Source organism: Poromitra crassiceps (assembly GCF_964638095.1).
Source record: "Poromitra crassiceps genome assembly, chromosome: 21".
Lineage (NCBI taxonomy): Eukaryota > Metazoa > Chordata > Actinopteri > Beryciformes > Melamphaidae > Poromitra > Poromitra crassiceps.
In genome coordinates, this window is record NC_139638.1 from 28,501,153 (window position 1) to 28,519,275 (window position 18,123).

Here is an 18,123-nt window from a genome sequence, read left to right on the forward strand (position 1 = left end):
ATCTTAGAGGCCATTTACACCTGCCGTTAACATGTGGTTTCTGCCATCAGATTGCAATCAGATTGTATTTTATTACTTGAAAGTACAGGTGTAAACACCCCCAAAATGCATTGGAGAAGGATTGCAATCTGATCGGCCAAACCACCTCCAGAGGTGGTCAGAGATGCATTGTGTACACATTGAACACAAGTGTAAATGCAATGTGTCCTCCTAATATGGATACAGCAACTTTATACGGATTGAGAGGACAACCATTTCTGCCATCAGATTGCAATCAGATTGCAATCTGATGGCAGAAAACGCATGTTAACGCCAGGTGTAAATTTCCTCATAGATTGCAGATTGGGAGGGGCAGTTTGGTGTACTGCCCCCTGCCTGTAGGGGGTAGTTACAGCTCTGGAAACATGCACAAAACTATACTGTCATGCTCATTCAGATAGCAGCATTGATGTATTGTCTGGTTGTGCGCAGGCCGACTGAGCGGGAGAGAACAGAGTGTCTCATCAAAACCAAACTACGCACCATCATGATGTTCCAAGACCTGGAGAACGTCACGTCGAAACAGGTATGTGCCCTCCCTCAAAGAGGTATGTGCCCTCCCTCAAAGAGGTATGTGCCCTCCCTGAAAGAGGTATGTGCCCTCCCTGAAACAGGTATGTGCCCTCCCTCAAAGAGGTATGTGCCCTCCCTCAAAGAGGTATGTGCCCTCCCTGAAACAGGTATGTGCCCTCCCTCAAAGAGGTATGTGCCCTCCCTCAAAGAGGTATTTGCCCTCCCTGAAAGAGGTATGTGCCCTCCCTCAAAGAGGTATTTGCCCTCCCTGAAAGAGGTATGTGCCCTCCCTCAAAGAGGTATTTGCCCTCCCTGAAAGAGGTATGTGCCCTCCCTGAAACAGGTATGTGCCCTCCCTGAAAGAGGTATGTGCCCTCCCTGAAACAGGTATGTGCCCTCCCTGAAAGAGGTATGTGCCCTCCCTGAAACAGGTATGTGCCCTCCCTGAAAGAGGTATGTGCCCTCCCTGAAACAGGTATGTGCCCTCCCTGAAACAGGTATGTGCCCTCCCTGAAAGAGGTATGTGCCCTCCCTGAAAGAGGTATGTGCCCTCCCTGAAACAGGTATGTGCCCTCCCTGAAAGAGGTATGTGCCCTCCCTGAAACAGGTATGTGCCCTCCCTGAAACAGGTATGTGCCCTCCCTGAAACAGGTATGTGCCCTCCCTGAAAGAGGTATGTGCCCTCCCTGAAAGAGGTATGTGCCCTCCCTGAAACAGGTATGTGCCCTCCCTGAAACAGGTATGTGCCCTCCCTGAAACAGGTATGTGCCCTCCCTGAAAGAGGTATGTGCCCTCCCTGAAACAGGTATGTGCCCTCCCTGAAACAGGTATGTGCCCTCCCTGAAAGAGCTATGTGCCCTCCCTGAAACAGGTATGTGCCCTCCCTGAAACAGGTATGTGCCCTCCCTGAAACAGGTATGTGCCCTGCCTGAAAGAGGTATGTGCCCTCCCTGAAAGAGGTATGTGCCCTCCCTGAAACAGGTATGTGCCCTCCCTGAAAGAGGTATGTGCCCTCCCTGAAACAGGTATGTGCCCTCCCTGAAACAGGTATGTGCCCTCCCTGAAACAGGTATGTGCCCTGCCTGAAAGAGGTATGTGCCCTCCCTGGCACCTCAACGGTGTGTTCAGCTGGTTTGAAATGTTTTGTATATTTTCTGTGATCTCGCTAGCAAAAAGTCTAGGAGTAAGTTCAAGAAAAAAGATGAGGAAACAAGTTACTTTTTGAATGATCTGAATCAGCATTAGGGCATGTTTACACTTTACTTTCTTATCCTGTTCCTGCTTCGTTTTGTGCATCATTTTATTGCATGGGGGGAACAGGAAAGGCACAAGGACCAACCAAGCAATGTTGAAAATGAATGTATAGTCAAAATCAAAAAGTCAAAATTTTGAGCTGTGTTTGAATAGCTTTGTTCTGCAACTGCATGATGGTTCTCTACAGCAGTGGTTCTCAAATGGGGGTCCGGGGACCCCCAGGGGTCCTTAAATGGGGTTCCAGGGGATCCCCAGCCATAAGGGGGGTAATTTATTTTCGCTATAATTCCATTCATAACTCATAAGTAACACAATGATTATTTTGGTCATGGTTTTTATACACGTTCTGTAATAAAACATCTAAAAGCATCAATCTTATTATCATATGGGGGGACCGTGGGACAAAATCCTATCAAATGGGGGGTCCGTGGTCTAATCTTTGTCAGTTTAGGGGTCCCTCATGTGAAAAAATGTGAGAACCACTGACCTACAGTGTGTTTCACTATGTTGTTGAAGGATGATCAAGTGTTTTTTATGTCCTCTCCTCCTCAGATCCGCACAGAGCTGGAGCAACATATGAGCTGTAACCTCAAAGAATACAAAGAGTTCATAGACAACGAGATGCTGCTGATCCTGGGTCAGATGGACAAGCCCACGCTCATCTTTGACCACTTGTACTTAGTGAGAACCTTGCTCTTTTTGTCACGTTTGTCTGCTTTGATATAATGCTTTATGACACTTTTCTGTGGTTCGGTTGGAGTCAGCTGACCCACCTGAGGGTTCTGCTTGCACCTGTGTTACTTCCTGCCTTTTAGACACAAAATGGCTGCTGCTGAAAAATGTCAATTCCAGCAGTTTTATTGTCCAGTCAATCCAAACCATGGTTTTTATGGCAGAGAGGCATGGCATGGAGGTTGGATGGTGGAGTTAAAGAGTGCTCAGCTCTGAGTGAGAGCTCTGGAAACACCTGCCTCCGAGAGGCCTTTTTCACAGCAGCCATTTTGTGTCTAGTAGGGAGTAGCACAGGTGCAACCAAAACATTAATTAGGGTTTCCAACTTCCAGTCCATTCAGGTGTTCCAGTGCTGTGGCCCTAATTAGTGAGTTGGTTGCACCTGTGTTTACCCTGCCTTTTAGACACAAAATGGCAGCTGTGAAAAAGGCCCATCGCCATTCAAGCAGGGGGATGATTGAGATTGTGTGTTTGTTAGCCTTCTATCCACCAGAGGGCGCCATACATAACAGCATGAGATAATTCACCACATTATTTTCTCTCCATTTCCCCCATGCATTGCTGATTTCCAAATATTGTCACACAATACTCTGTACTTACCTCTAGTTAGTGAACCTTAGACCTAGTGAACCTTAGACCTAGTTAACCTTAGACCTAGTTAACCTGAGCTGTTCTAATTAGTGAACCTTAGACCTAGTGAACCTTAGACCTAGTTAACCTTAGACCTAGTTAACCTGAGACCTAGTTAACCTTAGACCTAGTTAACCTGAGCTGTTCGTCTCATGAAGTTCCTCTGCGTCTGCTTGTGCCCGCAGGGGTCTGAGTGGAACGCCTCCAACCTTGAAGAGCTGAGGGACTGTGGGTGAGTTGATGGCTCAACAGCAGCTGCGGTTCCATGAGTCATATTTTATCATTCAGATTGAAGATCTCCCCCCACACACACACACACACAACGCTAAATAGAATGATTGCATACAGTGTGCGGTTACATGCTCCACATTTATCAGAATAAAAGTTCCTAACATGCGCTAAATACAGAATCTAGCACCCTATTGTTTTTTGTTTTTTTTATCATAACATGCAACTGCAACAGTTATCAACTGGGACAAGGTGAGCGCGGAACGAACTTTAGCCTACTACAGCTGCCACTTCTCAAAAATGGTGTTTGTTTTGGTTGCAGGGTGAGTTACATCCTGAATGTCACCAGGGAGATTGACAACTTCTTCCCGGGGACGTTCTCGTATCACAACGTCCGCGTGTACGATGAGGAGGCCACTGACCTGCTGGCCCACTGGAATGACACGTACAACTTCATCGTCAAAGCCAAGTGAGACCCTAAATGTTCATTTAAAAAAATGTTGCCTTACTTCAAATTTGGCACAAGCGTCCACTTGGACTCAAGGATGAACTGATTAATCCAAAAAGGTTCATTTAGTCTAAACTTGATCAACTATTTAGTAAATGTTCTTATAAACAGACTAGTATTTTCTTTTCATACCTTGACATGTTTTGACTGTTGACTTCCTGCAGTTTTTCTCAGAAGCGTCACGTGACGTCAGCTGATTTATATACATGTAGGCTTGGTCATCCTATACCTAGAGTGGTAGGATGACCATGGCCCCTGTTGTCCTGGACTGCATCCAGGTGTGAGACAACATGTGTGCCCCCTCAAAATGTGATACCAATTACTAAAGGATACTTCTTTCTTACTGTGTCTGAATTAACATTAAAATCAACACCATACCAGCGCCATATTAAGTAATCGTTTGTATTACTAAAATGATTTAGTGTGCAGTCTACTGCTTCAAATTGTTGAGGAGATACACTTGGGATGGAGAAGAGAATCCTTGGGAGAACTTAGGCCAACTTGGCATCAGAACAAAGTGAGATGAATCTATCACCATCTTGCCTGGATGAGTAGAGGAGATCAGACAGGAGACTGTAGGTGGCCTTTGGCTTGAATTGTAAGAAGAACTATGATCACAGTAACACGATTATCCCTTTCTGAGCTAATGCACCACAAGACAAAGCATAGAGAACGCTCTCGCTATGCTACTAAACTTGTATTTTGGAGTTTTAACGGACAATGCTTTCTGTCTGAAGGATGCTGGTACAGTCCATATCCATAATTGATAATAAAATGAAGTTGCTTGCTAATCTATTTAACAAAATAACTAAAAGTGGCACCAAATGTCCAACGCTCAGTAGCAGCAGTGTTGGGGGTAACTCATTACAAAAGTAACACATTACATGTAATATATTACTTTTAGCAGTAACTCAGTAATATAACTTATTACTTCTAGGATTTCAGTAATATTATACCAGTTACCGTAAATTCCGGACTATAAGACGCACCGGTGTATAAGCCGCGGGACCAAAATTGACTATTTTTTTCTTCTATAAGCCGCACCGGACTATAAGCCGCGGGTGTTTTGATGTTTAATTACCATATGAAAGGGTTCGTGCACAGAGAGGAATGTCGGGAAAGCGATGGCTGTTTGGGGAAGCTCCCATTTATTAACATTTCAACAAAACAAAACAAAAGTCAGGTCACTAATCCCCAGACAAAATCACACAACAATAGGCTATATGTGCAGCAAACCTGTAACCAGAGAAGTCAAGTCACTAATGCTCGTCTTCCTCTTCTTCCTGCGTACTGAAACCACCAAAGTCCTCATCTTCAGTGTCGGAAACGAACAGGTTCAGGGTGGCTTCGTCAACCACTCTCCTCTCTCCTTCATTGTCACTCAAAACCAACGAACTCCTCTTCATCTATAGCTGTGTTTCCATTACAGTTTTTCGCAAAAGAATTGCGATATTTCTACAACTTCGACAATGTACAATTGCGACTTGTAGGCGTTTCCATTGAAGTTGCGTTTGAGTGATTCCCCGTTGCAGCAGCTGCCACAGTGATTACGCACGGGGATCTGCCCCATATCCCGTCCCCTGCATGCTCAAATCCAACCAATGGTCAATGGAAATCCCAACATGAAGTTACAATGCATATAAACGAGCCTGATTATCAATTCAAAAGAAAATGAGTCGCAAAATGTTGCTGGCTGCGTGAATGCAGTCAGCGCGACAGGCAGAGGAAAAAAGGTAGCCTAATAGCCTACAACTGGTCCGATTTAGAGATGGAGGGGGGAAAAGGCTGATTTGGTTCTATAATTGCACCTGAAACGTGTGCAATGTATTAGCCTACTCACAGTCACTGTATTCACTTCAGACAGCACCACCGCACCAGTGTGTGCTTTTCATCCTCTCATCTCGATAAACTGCTATATCGACACGTCTGAAAAACCACCTCATGATCATCTACTGCTCGTTCTCATGCTGTCGAGAACGAGCAAAGCTTTTTTTTGGTGAAAGAATCCTCCAGGGCGCTTCTTGTTAACAGTCCGAGTGAGTGGCAGGTCGAACGTCAAAGGCACTTCATCCATATTTATGATCTGCTCCGGTTCGATGGAATATTCCTTGATCTTCCTTTGTGTGAATTCGCCGAAGTTTGTGATTTTCTCCTGGTAGTCGGGGGAGGGAGTTGATGGCCGAGTGGCCGTTTGCTTACCGTAATTACCATATGTAAGTGGTCACGCACAGAGGGGATTGTCGGGCCCATTGATGGCTGTTTGAGGAAGCTCCCATTTACCGTATTACCGTAACATTTCAACAAAACAACATAACACAACACCACCGTTGTTTATTTTTACAGTGCACACAGTGTCCGCGGTGTGGTGAAAAGAGGGCAAGAGAGGAAATTAAAACAGAAGTGGATTTATAGTTAGAAAGAGTGCTAAAAAAGAGAGATTTTTTTTTTTTTTTTTTTTTTTTCTGAAAAAATCCATAGATAAGACGCACCGTTATATAAGCCGCAGGGGCCAAAAAACGGGAAAAAAGCCGCGGCTTATAGTCCGGAATTTACGGTACTTTGTCAAGTAACTCAAGTTACAAATTGAGTTAAAAAAAATAAAATCAAGGCACATATTTAAATAAAGATACAATCATTTCCTAATCAAACTGTCTGTTTTTATGCAAATAACCACTATAGATGACAATAACAAAGGAAAAGAATAACATTTAGAATGTTGGATTGTTTACACTAACTTTACAAGGCAGTTTACATTATTTTTCGGGATGGTTCCAGGGCAGCAATGTCATTCTGCTGCCGCTGTTGTTTTGGTGAAAGTAATGCAAAAGTAATGTAATAAGTAACAAGTTACTCTACATAGACAGTAATATTGTAAAGTAACATTACTTTCAAATGAAAGTAACTAGTAATATGTAGTATATTACATTTTGAAAGTAACTTGCCCAACACTGAGTAGCAGTGATGTGAAATCATCGCACCCTGTCTTTACTATCATCAAACAAAAATATGCAGCAAATGAGATGTAAAGTCTTTTCTTTCTTGTCCATTAGGAAGAGCCATTCCAAATGCCTGGTCCACTGTAAGATGGGGGTAAGCCGGTCTGCCTCCACAGTGATCGCCTATGCAATGAAGGAGTACGGCTGGACTCTGGAGAAAGCCTACAACTTTGTCAAGCAGAAACGCAGCATAGCTCAGCCCAATGCTGCTTTCATGAGGCAGCTGGCAGAGTACCAGGGCATCCTGGATGCCAGGTGAGCAAGTTTAGCACTCATGAGATTGACATCTTATGTTTCCTCAAGCACCTCAGGGCTAAGTCAAAGAGGACTGTCAATTAATGACACATACGTGTGCTCTCTGTGTGAAGCCATAGAGAGCCAAAGTGAAACGTCACTTCCTGCTTCAGCACTGTACCAGAGATTTCCATCCGCCATTTATTTTTCCCATAGACATTTTGTAAAATGCTTATAAAAATAGTTTTACCTGGTCAAACCAAACGGTTCAGATATATTTAGAAACAGGAGAGACCACATAACATTTCACTCTCTGACCAAAATGTTTAAAAAAAACTGCGGATTCAAAGAAAATGTTTTTTCAATGTTTTTTTTTGTTTTGGTCCGAGTGAAATGTTCTATGGTCTCTCCCGATTCTAAATATATCTGAACCGTTTGGTTTGAACAAGTAAAACTATTTTTATAAGCATTTTACGAAATGTTTATGGGAAAATAAATGGCGGATGAAAATCTCTGGTACAGTGCTGAAGCAGGAAGTGTAGGCGGTCACTTTGCCTCTCTATTAGCATGACAGTGGAGTGTGGACACATGCTGTTAAAGAACAGTACTTTATACAGTATCCCTCCGGTTTTAGGAGGTTGTTTCAAACGCGCTTAGGTTTTAGAATGCTTTTCTAGAGGGTGCCTTAGGTAATAATAATAATAATAATAATTGTATTTGTATTGCACTTTTCATTTACAGTAAAATCTGAAAGTGTGTAATGGGTTAAAGGCAAATTAATGTTGCTTTTTAAACTTTTCTTTGTGGTTTTCAAAGGTTTTCTATGTAGTAGATTAAATCAGATCACTTTATCAGATCACTTTTTCCTCAAAAGGGACATTTCTCTGAGTCTACATTGGGAAAACTCTACTACTACTACTACTACTACTACTACTACTACTACTACTACACTGTACTCCTCTTGTCTCCACAGTAAGCAGCGCCACAACAAGCTGTGGAGGCCTGAAACGGACGAGGAGGGCTCAGAGGACTTGCAAGCCTCTGGGCACTGTCTGGACGTCCCCGGGGAGGAGACACCAGTACCCAGAGCGTCCTCCCGGGAGGAGGGAGAAGCCTGGGGCGGCTGCGGGGCGTCTCCCTGCAGGGGTGTGGGTCTCGAGGTGGAACCCCTCGACCCCCTCAACTACAATTACTACTTCAGACGTTTGTCCGACTCTGCGCTGGACAGCGAGCCCTCCACGCCGGTGCGGGGTCCCCCGCTCATGGGCATGGAGAGGGTGTTCATCGAGATCGAGGACGTGGAGAGAGACGCCCTACTGGAGGACGAGGGTTTTTCCATGGCACACTTGGCGCCGCCAGGAGGGGGCACCGCCGCCCAGACCTGCGGGCGTCTCGACCCCCTGGAGGACATGCGACTGAGGCTCGAGTTCAGTACGTTGGAAGAAGAGGACGAGGAGGAGGCCAAGAAGGAGGAAGCTGAGATGGCGGCCCTGGCCCAAACACCTGGGAACTCGGACGGGAAGAAGGCGGGAGAGGACGCAGAGGGGACGGAGGAAAGTCGCTTGGGCTTAGCCAACCTGAACACCAACAACAGCAACCGCCTGGCCGCCAAGCGCAGCTGCCCCGCAGCCTTCGATGTGAGTCAAGAGAATATAGCTGTTAGCTAACGTTACTAGTAGCATATTGGCAACAACAGCATGTCATGTTTGTGTTTCTCTGCCTATTTTAGAACTGTTTTCATGTCAGAAACGTAATCCTGTAATGTAATGTGCTTAAAGGGACAGCTCACCCTAAAATCCAAAATACATGTTTTTCATCTTACCTCTAGTGCTATTTATCCATCTGTCTCGTTTTGTGTTAGTTGCCTGAGTTTTTTTAAGATTTCGGCCGCAGAGTTTCTGCCTTCTCTCCAATACAATGGAACTGGATGGCACTCGGCTTGTGGTGCTCAAAGTGCCAAAGAAATACATTTGAAAAACTCAACAGCAATGTCTCTTTCCAGAAATCATGACCCGGTTACTCAAGATAATCCACAGACATTGTTATGAGCAGTTTCATGGAGGAACTATTTTCTTTTGACCGAACTACAGCCGCTAGCTGCTAGCTAGTTCCTACAAAAGAAAATAGTTCCTACATGAAACTGCTCACAACAAAGTCTGTGCATTATCTTGAGTAACCGGGTCATGATTTCTGGAAAGAGACAATGCTGTTGAGTTTTTCAAATGTATTTTTTTGGTGCTTCGAGCATCACAAGCCGAGTGCCATCCAGTTCCATTGTATTCAAGAGAAGGCAGACATCTCTGCGGCCGATATCTCCAAAACTCAGGCAACTATCCCAAAATGATATAGATGGATAAATAGCACTACAGGTGAGAGGAAGACTATGTATTTTGTATTTTAGGGTGAGCTGTCCCTTTAACTTAATGCTGTCAACATTCTGCATGCCACTGTTGGCTCCAGTTCCGTTGTGACTGACCATGTCTTCTCTCACCTTTACTGGGTTTAGGACAGTGCTAGCACAGGGAACCCTTTCAAAGTGAAGCCCTCCTATCAGTCCTGTAAAGACTGCCTGCGGCTACCACAAGGGCGGCGCTGCGACCGCCCGGTAGGAGGCCGCACCCACCGCCTTAACCCCAGCCGCCACTGCAACATTCCCTCCATATGCATAGATCCGCCCGGCACCCACTTTGCTGCATCCGCCCCAATTCTGTCAGCTGTGCCGGCGGCTGCTGTTGGCCCGCCCGGCTCGGTCCAGCAGCCCTGCGGTCATCTCTGTCGCTGTGCCACGTGTGCCTCGGGCGTGCCTCTCCCTGTCCCGCTAGGCCGCCTGGAGGCCTCCCGCCACATGGTGTCGCCCATGAGCTGCGAGGAGCTTCCCGGTGGTGACCGCAGCTCACTGGAGACGGAGGACATGGACGAGCCGCAGGAAGAGCAGCCGCCGCCAACGGAGGGCACAGGGGTCACGACAGCGGCCATCGCAGAGCTTACGCTACTGCAACTCGGCCCGGAGGGAGAAAGACCTGAAGGTATGAAACTACAACCCGGTGCAGAGATGGAGTTGTCTGGTGGCGAGGTGGAGTTCCAGCGGCAGGCCCTGGACGAGCTGCAGATGCCTGCTGCACCGGGGCTGGAGTTTGGTCTGGAGGAACGGGTGCGAGAACAGAGAGTGGAGCAGCTAGAGGAGCTGTCGGGCTTGGCCATGGAAGGCCAGCTCCCAGCGGGGCCCCTGCCTTAACAGAGAGGCCCCTAGCAGAGATGGGATGGGGGTGGGTTGGTCATGGAGGAGGAGGAGGAGGCTTGCCACTGTGGTGGCGTACTCTCTCTGACCAGAAACAAGCTCTGCTCTGCTGACCTGTACCCCCCGTGTCCCGCCGGCCACGCAGCTCTACTCTCACCAGCAGAGAAAGCCTTCTCTCCACAAGAGGGTGTCCAGTCGTTGTCTCACCGAGGAGCTTGAGACACAGGTGAGGCTGGATGTTCTCACCATTACGTTCCTCCAGGCTTTAATGCTTCCTGGCCAAGTTGGGGAAACCTCACATTTTTCCCCACTGAGGACGTTTTGTCTGTCCTCCCACTTGTCCCTCAGACCTGGCTGAGGCCCTGGCTGGAGGCTGCTTCCCGCAGCAGCACCCCGGAGCTGAGTGTATGCTGCCATTTTACCCTCAACACACCATTTTGGTGTATCCCCCAATAGAGAAAGACTGTGCTGGTTTGTAAAACCAGGTTGTTGTGAAAATCGACCCATCTTGGTAATTCCCCTCGGAACCTCCCTAAAAGATCTACAGCTAGCACTTTGATTTTGACAAAGAAGGGGGAGAAAATACCTGAAGTAACTTACTTTTTTGTCAGTGTACTGTATGTTTTTCAATCCACCTCATCAACAGTATCTCAATGAATGTTTGCAGTTGAGTATCTGATTGCATTCAACATCTCGTCGTTATAATTGAATCCTCACTTAGCGTCACTTACACTTTTCCCTGCTACAGCTGCTTTTGCATCACAGGAAGGCGTTTCATATAAAAACACCATATTAATCATTTTAAAAAGACTTCCTACGTGAGCCCTTCTTATGCCTCTTAGTAAAGCATTGTACCTCGGGAGACACGAGCATCTTAAGACTGTTTGGGTCAAGACTTCAACTCGCCTCTCTCTCTCTCTCTCTCTCTCTCTCTCTCCTCAGTGACTGGTTCACCCTGCCCCTCCCCCCATCCGAGTAATAACGTTCATATAATCGTGTCTTCAAAGCGCTCCGTTTAGTCCACTCATGACTGTCCCAGTGTTACGCAACGTGTCCTCATGGTGCCCGGAACAGAAAACCTGTCGTTAGCGGGGTTGGCTTCAATTCACACTGAATTCAGTCAAGTTCAGGAAATTCTTCAAGTTCAAATACCGAACCACTTTTGGAGCCGTGAGGATTTGCCATATTCCAACAGTTTTTCAATACCTCTCCATGTATGGTATCATAAATGATCAAATGAATGAACATTTGATTGAAGTGAACTTTTTTTTTAATGCCTTTAATTTCTTCAAATAAGTACAACATTCAGGTGTCAAAGAGTCAGCAGGCCTAAAGGGATAGTTCTGATTCTTTCTCTTCTTCTTTTTTTAAACCCTGGTCCTATTTGCATCTTACCAATGATGACGTTGATTGGTAGAGTCCTTTCTCAGCACACAATCCATGCTGTTCCTCATATTAGCTCCAGATAGTTAGCAGCCAAAAACCAAAGTCAATAGAGAGCCACAGGAATGAGTCTGGAAAACATTGATGCGAACACCCGGTTCTTCAATGTTTCTGCCTATGGAATTTTTGAATGGGTTTTTGGCGCGATGCTTCAAATAAGGTCTGTGGTTAACACAAGCTTATTCAAATGCAAACCAGTGTTCAGCAGGATCATCTTCACACATCATGACCACTTTTATGAGTTTTGAAGCTTTTACTTGCCGTTAAAAGGGCGGCTAGCTAGCAAACGGCTAAATGAGACTACACTTGAGTCGACGTGGATATTATATGTCAATAACGTCATCACTTCAAAGGACGAACATGGAAATTCTCTTTCCCTCACCTGGTTCAGCCCGGGGTAATCGGTGCACAGCAGCGCACACATCAACAACACTCCAGGTTGAGTGGCAACATGACGTGGAAGCCTATGCGACACTGTGTAGTTCTGGATTAGCTTAGCACAAGCTTTTTACTTCTAGGGCTCGCATTTACGCTTCAAAACTCATAAAAGTGGTCCTCATGTGTGAAGATTATCCGGCTGAACACTGGTTCGCGTTTGATTAAACTTGCGTTGCCCAGAGACCTTATTTGAAGCATCGTGCCAAAAACCCATTCAAAAATCCCATAGGCAGAAACAGTGAAGAACCATGAAGTCCGGGACTTCCGCGTTCTGACTACAAAAATACGTCATCCCTGCAGCTCTCTATTAGCTCCAGAAAGTTAGCAACCAAAAACCAATACAAAGTCAATGGGGAGCCCCCTCAGTCAGCTCCGTGCCCAACTAGCCAGAGCTAGTATGAAGAACAGCATGGCTTGTGCTGAGAAAGGACTCTTACCAATCAACATCATGATTGCTAAGTAGTAAATAGAGCCAGGGTTCCAAAAATGAGAACTATCCCTTTAAATTGCGAGTTTATTTTCCACTCTTGGCCAGATCCTTTCTGATAACAGAACCACCGGTAGTCCTCCTGAGTTTCTCGTTACCAACTGTAATCAAAGCCATATCGTGCTGCCAAGTCCAGTTCATCATGTTTCCAGAGGGCAATCAGATGGGTTGCTGAAGCTTATCGTCGAACACCTGTAGCATATAGTTCCCTTTGCTCCATTACACCTGGGGCTGTTTATATCTCATGGTGCTCACCTGTGCTACTTTTTCCATACACGCTGAACAACCTTAAAGGGACCGTTGATTTGAGTGAAGTTGTGGACCAGTGATGTCATGCACAAAATGACATCACTGGTCCACAACTGAACTCAAATCATTCCTCAATAACTGTCAAACTAAATGAATGCCTGCAAAACTGTCGAGATTTGTTTCGGATATGTCTGAGAGCATGCATGTGCAAAATTAATCAGCATTATTTTTGGGTGGACTTCTCCTTTTAAGCTACCTTTCCCTACAAAACATTTTAAAAGGCACACTAGACATACATACATACATACATACATACATACTGTACATACATGCAGCATCTGAGCACAACTCCAGTCATACACACCTCAGTATCTGATGCTAGCACTGGTGCAACTTGTTAGCTGTCATTTATTTCCCCACAGGCATATTTCAGGTTTAGTTTATGCCTACATTTAATCAAAACTAATATGTCTTAATGTTTTCCAGCAGCATCCCTCTGCACTACACGGAGGGTTGCTGCCGTTAGCTTCTTAGCATTAGCATTGCACAACAAACACAGCCAAACATGCACAAGACAAAAATAAATGAATCAGGAATGAGCTATATGATCTACAATCATAATCTGCTACAAAAAACATAATTTCATTATTTTCACAGTTTAAAGTGAATGCCCATAGGAATATTGTTTCTTTAACCCATTGATACCTGATGCAGCATTTGTGTGTGTATCCCTTTAAGACGCGGTTTGCGGTCTTAAAGGGATACACATACAAATTAGGGATATACACGCAAATGCTGCATCAGGTATCAATGAGTTAAGCATCCAAAGTTGAGACGATTAGCTGACAGGCCCCCCTTGCAATTTTGTTGATCATTTACAATTTATGTGAATAATAAAAATAAAAAAAATATGGAGGGGGGGGGGGTCTAATTACCACAGTTTGATTATATTGATTCTCAACTTTACAGAACCAAATCAATTCTCCCATTTACTGGGAAAACTGAAAAATAGTCATTGATACAATACACGACTGTGTACTGTAACACTAATAATTTTAGTTCATACATTTTTGTTATTGCCAGCTTTTAGTAGTAAATGAATGCTGCCAGTTGTGCGGGTCGAGCATGCGCAGTGTGCGAGCCGCGTCTCCAGGGGAGCTGCGTGCGCTGGAAATACTGGAAATCGTAAGCGGTTTTTACCATCTCAATTATCCTACCAGTATAACCAATCAATGTTTCCTGACGCTGTTTCTGTATTTGTCATTAATGGACTTTTCAGTTTGTACATGTTCAAAGACTACTTGAGGCATTCTGTATGTGTATGTGCGGTTTAGGGGACATTGTGCCACTGTGAAAGTTGTGTGCCACAGGGTATTATTCTACTTTGCAAAGTTTGTTTTGTTCTGTTCTGTTCTGGTTGGGTATTGTGTTGTTCATGTATAATATGGCACGCTGGGTGTGCTAGAACGATACTGAACGATGCCTGCTGTGTGTGTGTGTGTGCAGGACAGCCACATGCAAGTGTTATTACTGTGCTGATAAGATAATACGAGTGCTTTGGAAAGATGTAAAAACTGTGCAAAGAATGAATGCAAATTATTTAATCTTCTTTGGTTAATGTATATTTTTTACAGTATATATATTTTTCGGACAGGATAGCCAACCTGTAGGAACTGAGATGAAAGACTGTGTGTATCCACTGTTCCCCCTCCTCCCTTAACCGGATCCTGGGGAGCAGATAGGTTTACTCCAGTAGTTAGATTTAGATCATTTGGTTTTGCCTCCAGTTGAACCTCTGCATAAATGTGGTTATTATATGAGCGTGATGTAACTTCGGCACATGGAGCAAGATGTTGACACCACCAAGCAGTAGAACACTCTTTTGAAACTGAAATGAGCACTTACAGGCAGACAGGTAGGAATATCTGGATTATGAAATTTTCAAAATCCTACAATGTGACATGCTGGCCTACCTTGTTTATGGCTGTTCTATTAATATGATTCTGATGAAACTAATTGTTCTATTCAGTACGTTCATGCTCATGGTTCAGTTGGGCCTGAACAGGCTTGAAGTTCAAAACGATGCAGATTAAGATGTTATCACAAGTGCTGTGTCTTCACCCGCCTATACTGAGGACCAATGCTTCGCTCTCCATATGGATCATCCCCCAAACCACTTGCACCATGTTTGGTTGTGTTGCATCTTGTTTTGAGTTAGTCTTTGTATTTAAGTGCCTTAACCTTGGCCTTAGTTCTCTCATGACGCATCGCAGGCTTTGCAGAGTCTCTGTGAATGTGTTGACAGTCTGGCTTTCTGGACATTATGACTTGTTGCACCTCAGCCCCAAGGATGATAATCCATAATAATCCATGCTCCTTCCATGCAATGTATATCTCGCCACATGATGTTAATGTATGCAAACACACTCTGTGCACAAATGAGCTTATAACACAAGCAGTTCTCACACATCAACGCATATTTGATGGATTTCCATTATACTAATAGCCTATAATCAATATCGTATATTTGTTTGATATTGTTGAAACTAGTGGTACACTACTGTATTGGTTCAATAGCAGGCTGATGAACTTTACTTGGTATTGGTAATGCTGGAATGAAATCGTATTATTTACATTGAAAAAAAATCAGATAGGATGACTTTTAAAATTGAACAGTCTGTATATATTTTTCTCCACAATTTTGCCATAGAGTAAATTAGATTGCAAAATGATCAATATGAAGAAAAGCACTGTGTATCGATGAGTACTCATAATTATTAAGTTCTGGTGTTTGTACCATCTCCACACAAAAAAGACTTTGGGGCACTTTTCTGATTTTAGGCAACTGTCTCATAGGCTGAATTTAGAATAGCAGACAATTTATTATTATTATGACTATTATTATTCCCAGGCAGCAGGCACCAAACTGACAATCCTACTAAGAGCCAGAAGTGGAAGACATTGCGAGACGGGACATTAAAGACAAAGGTGGATGGGGATGCTACTGACTGGTGCTTGGCTAGAGCACAAACTGTCCCCTCTCCTCAGCACCAGAGCTTGACATGTGTTGAGTGAATGAGTGGGAAATGTAGACCATGAAAAATCTTACTGGGGGGTGAGATTTTGTTACATTGTTTTTGTTAACTTTTGTGCACTGTACTGTACATTGGCAATGTTAATGTGTAATGCACTTTTTTTTACATTTTGTTAAAATGATGTCCAGTCCAATGTTTTGTCATGGAAATAAACCATTTCCTCTGCATAATCTAGTTATATTATGGATTACATTATGTGTGCATTGTTTATGGGCAGTTCAGCATCAATTGTTGTCATAGTACCTCAGCTGGTTTTCTGTTCATGTAGTCTCGCTGGCCAGCCTAAGGGAGAGGAGGCTGGCCAGCGAGACTAGTTTTAGCTGTTGTCTCTACACGCTGATCCCAACATCTGTGTACAACCTCTTTCGCTTATTTATTAATTTATCACCTTTGAGTTCAGACCTTTGTACTAATCTTAACTTTTGACATCAATTAACATGACATGAGAGCATTTTTCATCACTGCGACTCTGCTGTCACCGTGGTAACATGTCAGACTTTTTCTACCATCTGAATTATTAACCAGCCTCCACCCTGACACACTCGCACACCTGCACCTTCCATTTTTGATTGACAGTTTGCGAGGATAAAACTCTATCCTGAGCTGGAAATAATAAAACTATTTTCCTGGAGACATGAAGGTTGTAGGCCAAATCTGAAAGATCAAAGAATAGTGGGCATAGGAATAACAAAAACAGTAAGTCACAGAATCAATGGTTGTCTTCCATACAAATAATTTCATGTGGATAAAACTGTCCTACACTGGCCAACATTGACCAAAATCTCATGTTGTTGTGTAGTCAAAGCTATCACAGTGTGACACTGAAATTCCTTCTTTTGAGTCTGAGTAACCTACAGCTGGTGCTGTAGCGCCCTCTTGTGACCAACTGAACAAGCTCAAGCTGGAACCAAGTTTCACCATAATGCAATGTGTGGAAAAACATCTCGGAGCAATATGAAGTAAACGATGGAACACACAATGCAAGGTTGCCATTTTCAGTTCCATTTAGCACCAGCAGACAGCTAGTGGTTTGAGAAACTCAAAGTGACCACAATATGTCATAAGCCATCTGGATTGTTCTATGTCCTATCCAGCATTACTGTAGAGAGAAGTGGCTTGTTGAATCATCCACAAATCACAAATCAGGTCATGCAAAGACAGGCAACTTCACATCCTCATCATCTCCTGCAAAGCTGATGAATCTCGATTTGTGAGGGGAAAAAGGACATTCCCTTGGCCATGAAAAAAATACTTGGATATCATTTCAGTTTGTTATTCAACCAGTGAAGGAAAACCAGATTATACACACACACACACACACACACACACACACACACACACACACACACACACACACACACACACACACACACACACACACACACACACACACACACACACACACACACACACAGGGTAATTGCATAATCCTAACCGTAACCCTACACCAAGCGAAGCCTGAATTACCAGACTCATCAGGTGATTTCCTAGAAACCGTATAGATGGAGTTACTCTATCTGTCCAGGGGTGGCGCTGTAACACTGCTCATCTCTTCTCCCGCCCCCTTTTTCTGAAGAATTAAACATACAGACACCTATACCTGATATACAGACATAACATACATTTGGAATGTATAGGACATAGGTACAATTCAAGATTATAGTGTGAACACTGCTCATCTCTCACTGTGTGCATCTGACTGCTATGAGAGCATTGATTCAAGTGATTCTCATCAACAGTTTGTCACTTGGTGATCTGTCTCAGACACAGAGCAGCAGGCAGAGATCCAACAAAACACACAGTTCACCATGTTGACTTTGACTTTATTATTGTAATTCATGCTCGCAGTAAAAGGCAGAAATGAGCGAGGAGGAGGAGGAGGGGAAGGAGGAAGATGACAGCTAGACACTCTGTACCAGCGTTAACAACCTAAATCCTTCAACTCTACCTAGTAACAGCCTTTCTGAATTTCCATTGGTCAGAATGTGTTGTAACCGCCCCGTTGTGACTGTGCGCTCTCCTGTCCTGATGCAGACGAC

General features: G+C 44.2%; 1 protein-coding gene across 1 annotated transcript in view; it reads left to right on the forward strand.

Moving 5' to 3' along the window:
- Nucleotides 1-10,369, forward strand: part of ssh1b (slingshot protein phosphatase 1b) — a gene marked incomplete at both ends in the record, with an annotated part of 28,258 nt that extends 17,889 nt beyond the window's left edge. Inside the window, 7 exons of the mRNA XM_083657415.1 lie at nt 472-565; nt 2,359-2,487; nt 3,354-3,400; nt 3,719-3,865; nt 6,955-7,155; nt 8,108-8,771; nt 9,641-10,369. Of these exons, the coding sequence (XP_083513541.1) occupies nt 472-565; nt 2,359-2,487; nt 3,354-3,400; nt 3,719-3,865; nt 6,955-7,155; nt 8,108-8,771; nt 9,641-10,369 (2,011 nt within the window). The remainder of the gene's footprint in view (nt 1-471; nt 566-2,358; nt 2,488-3,353; nt 3,401-3,718; nt 3,866-6,954; nt 7,156-8,107; nt 8,772-9,640) is intronic.
- Between the last annotated feature and the right edge of the window lie 7,754 nt (nt 10,370-18,123).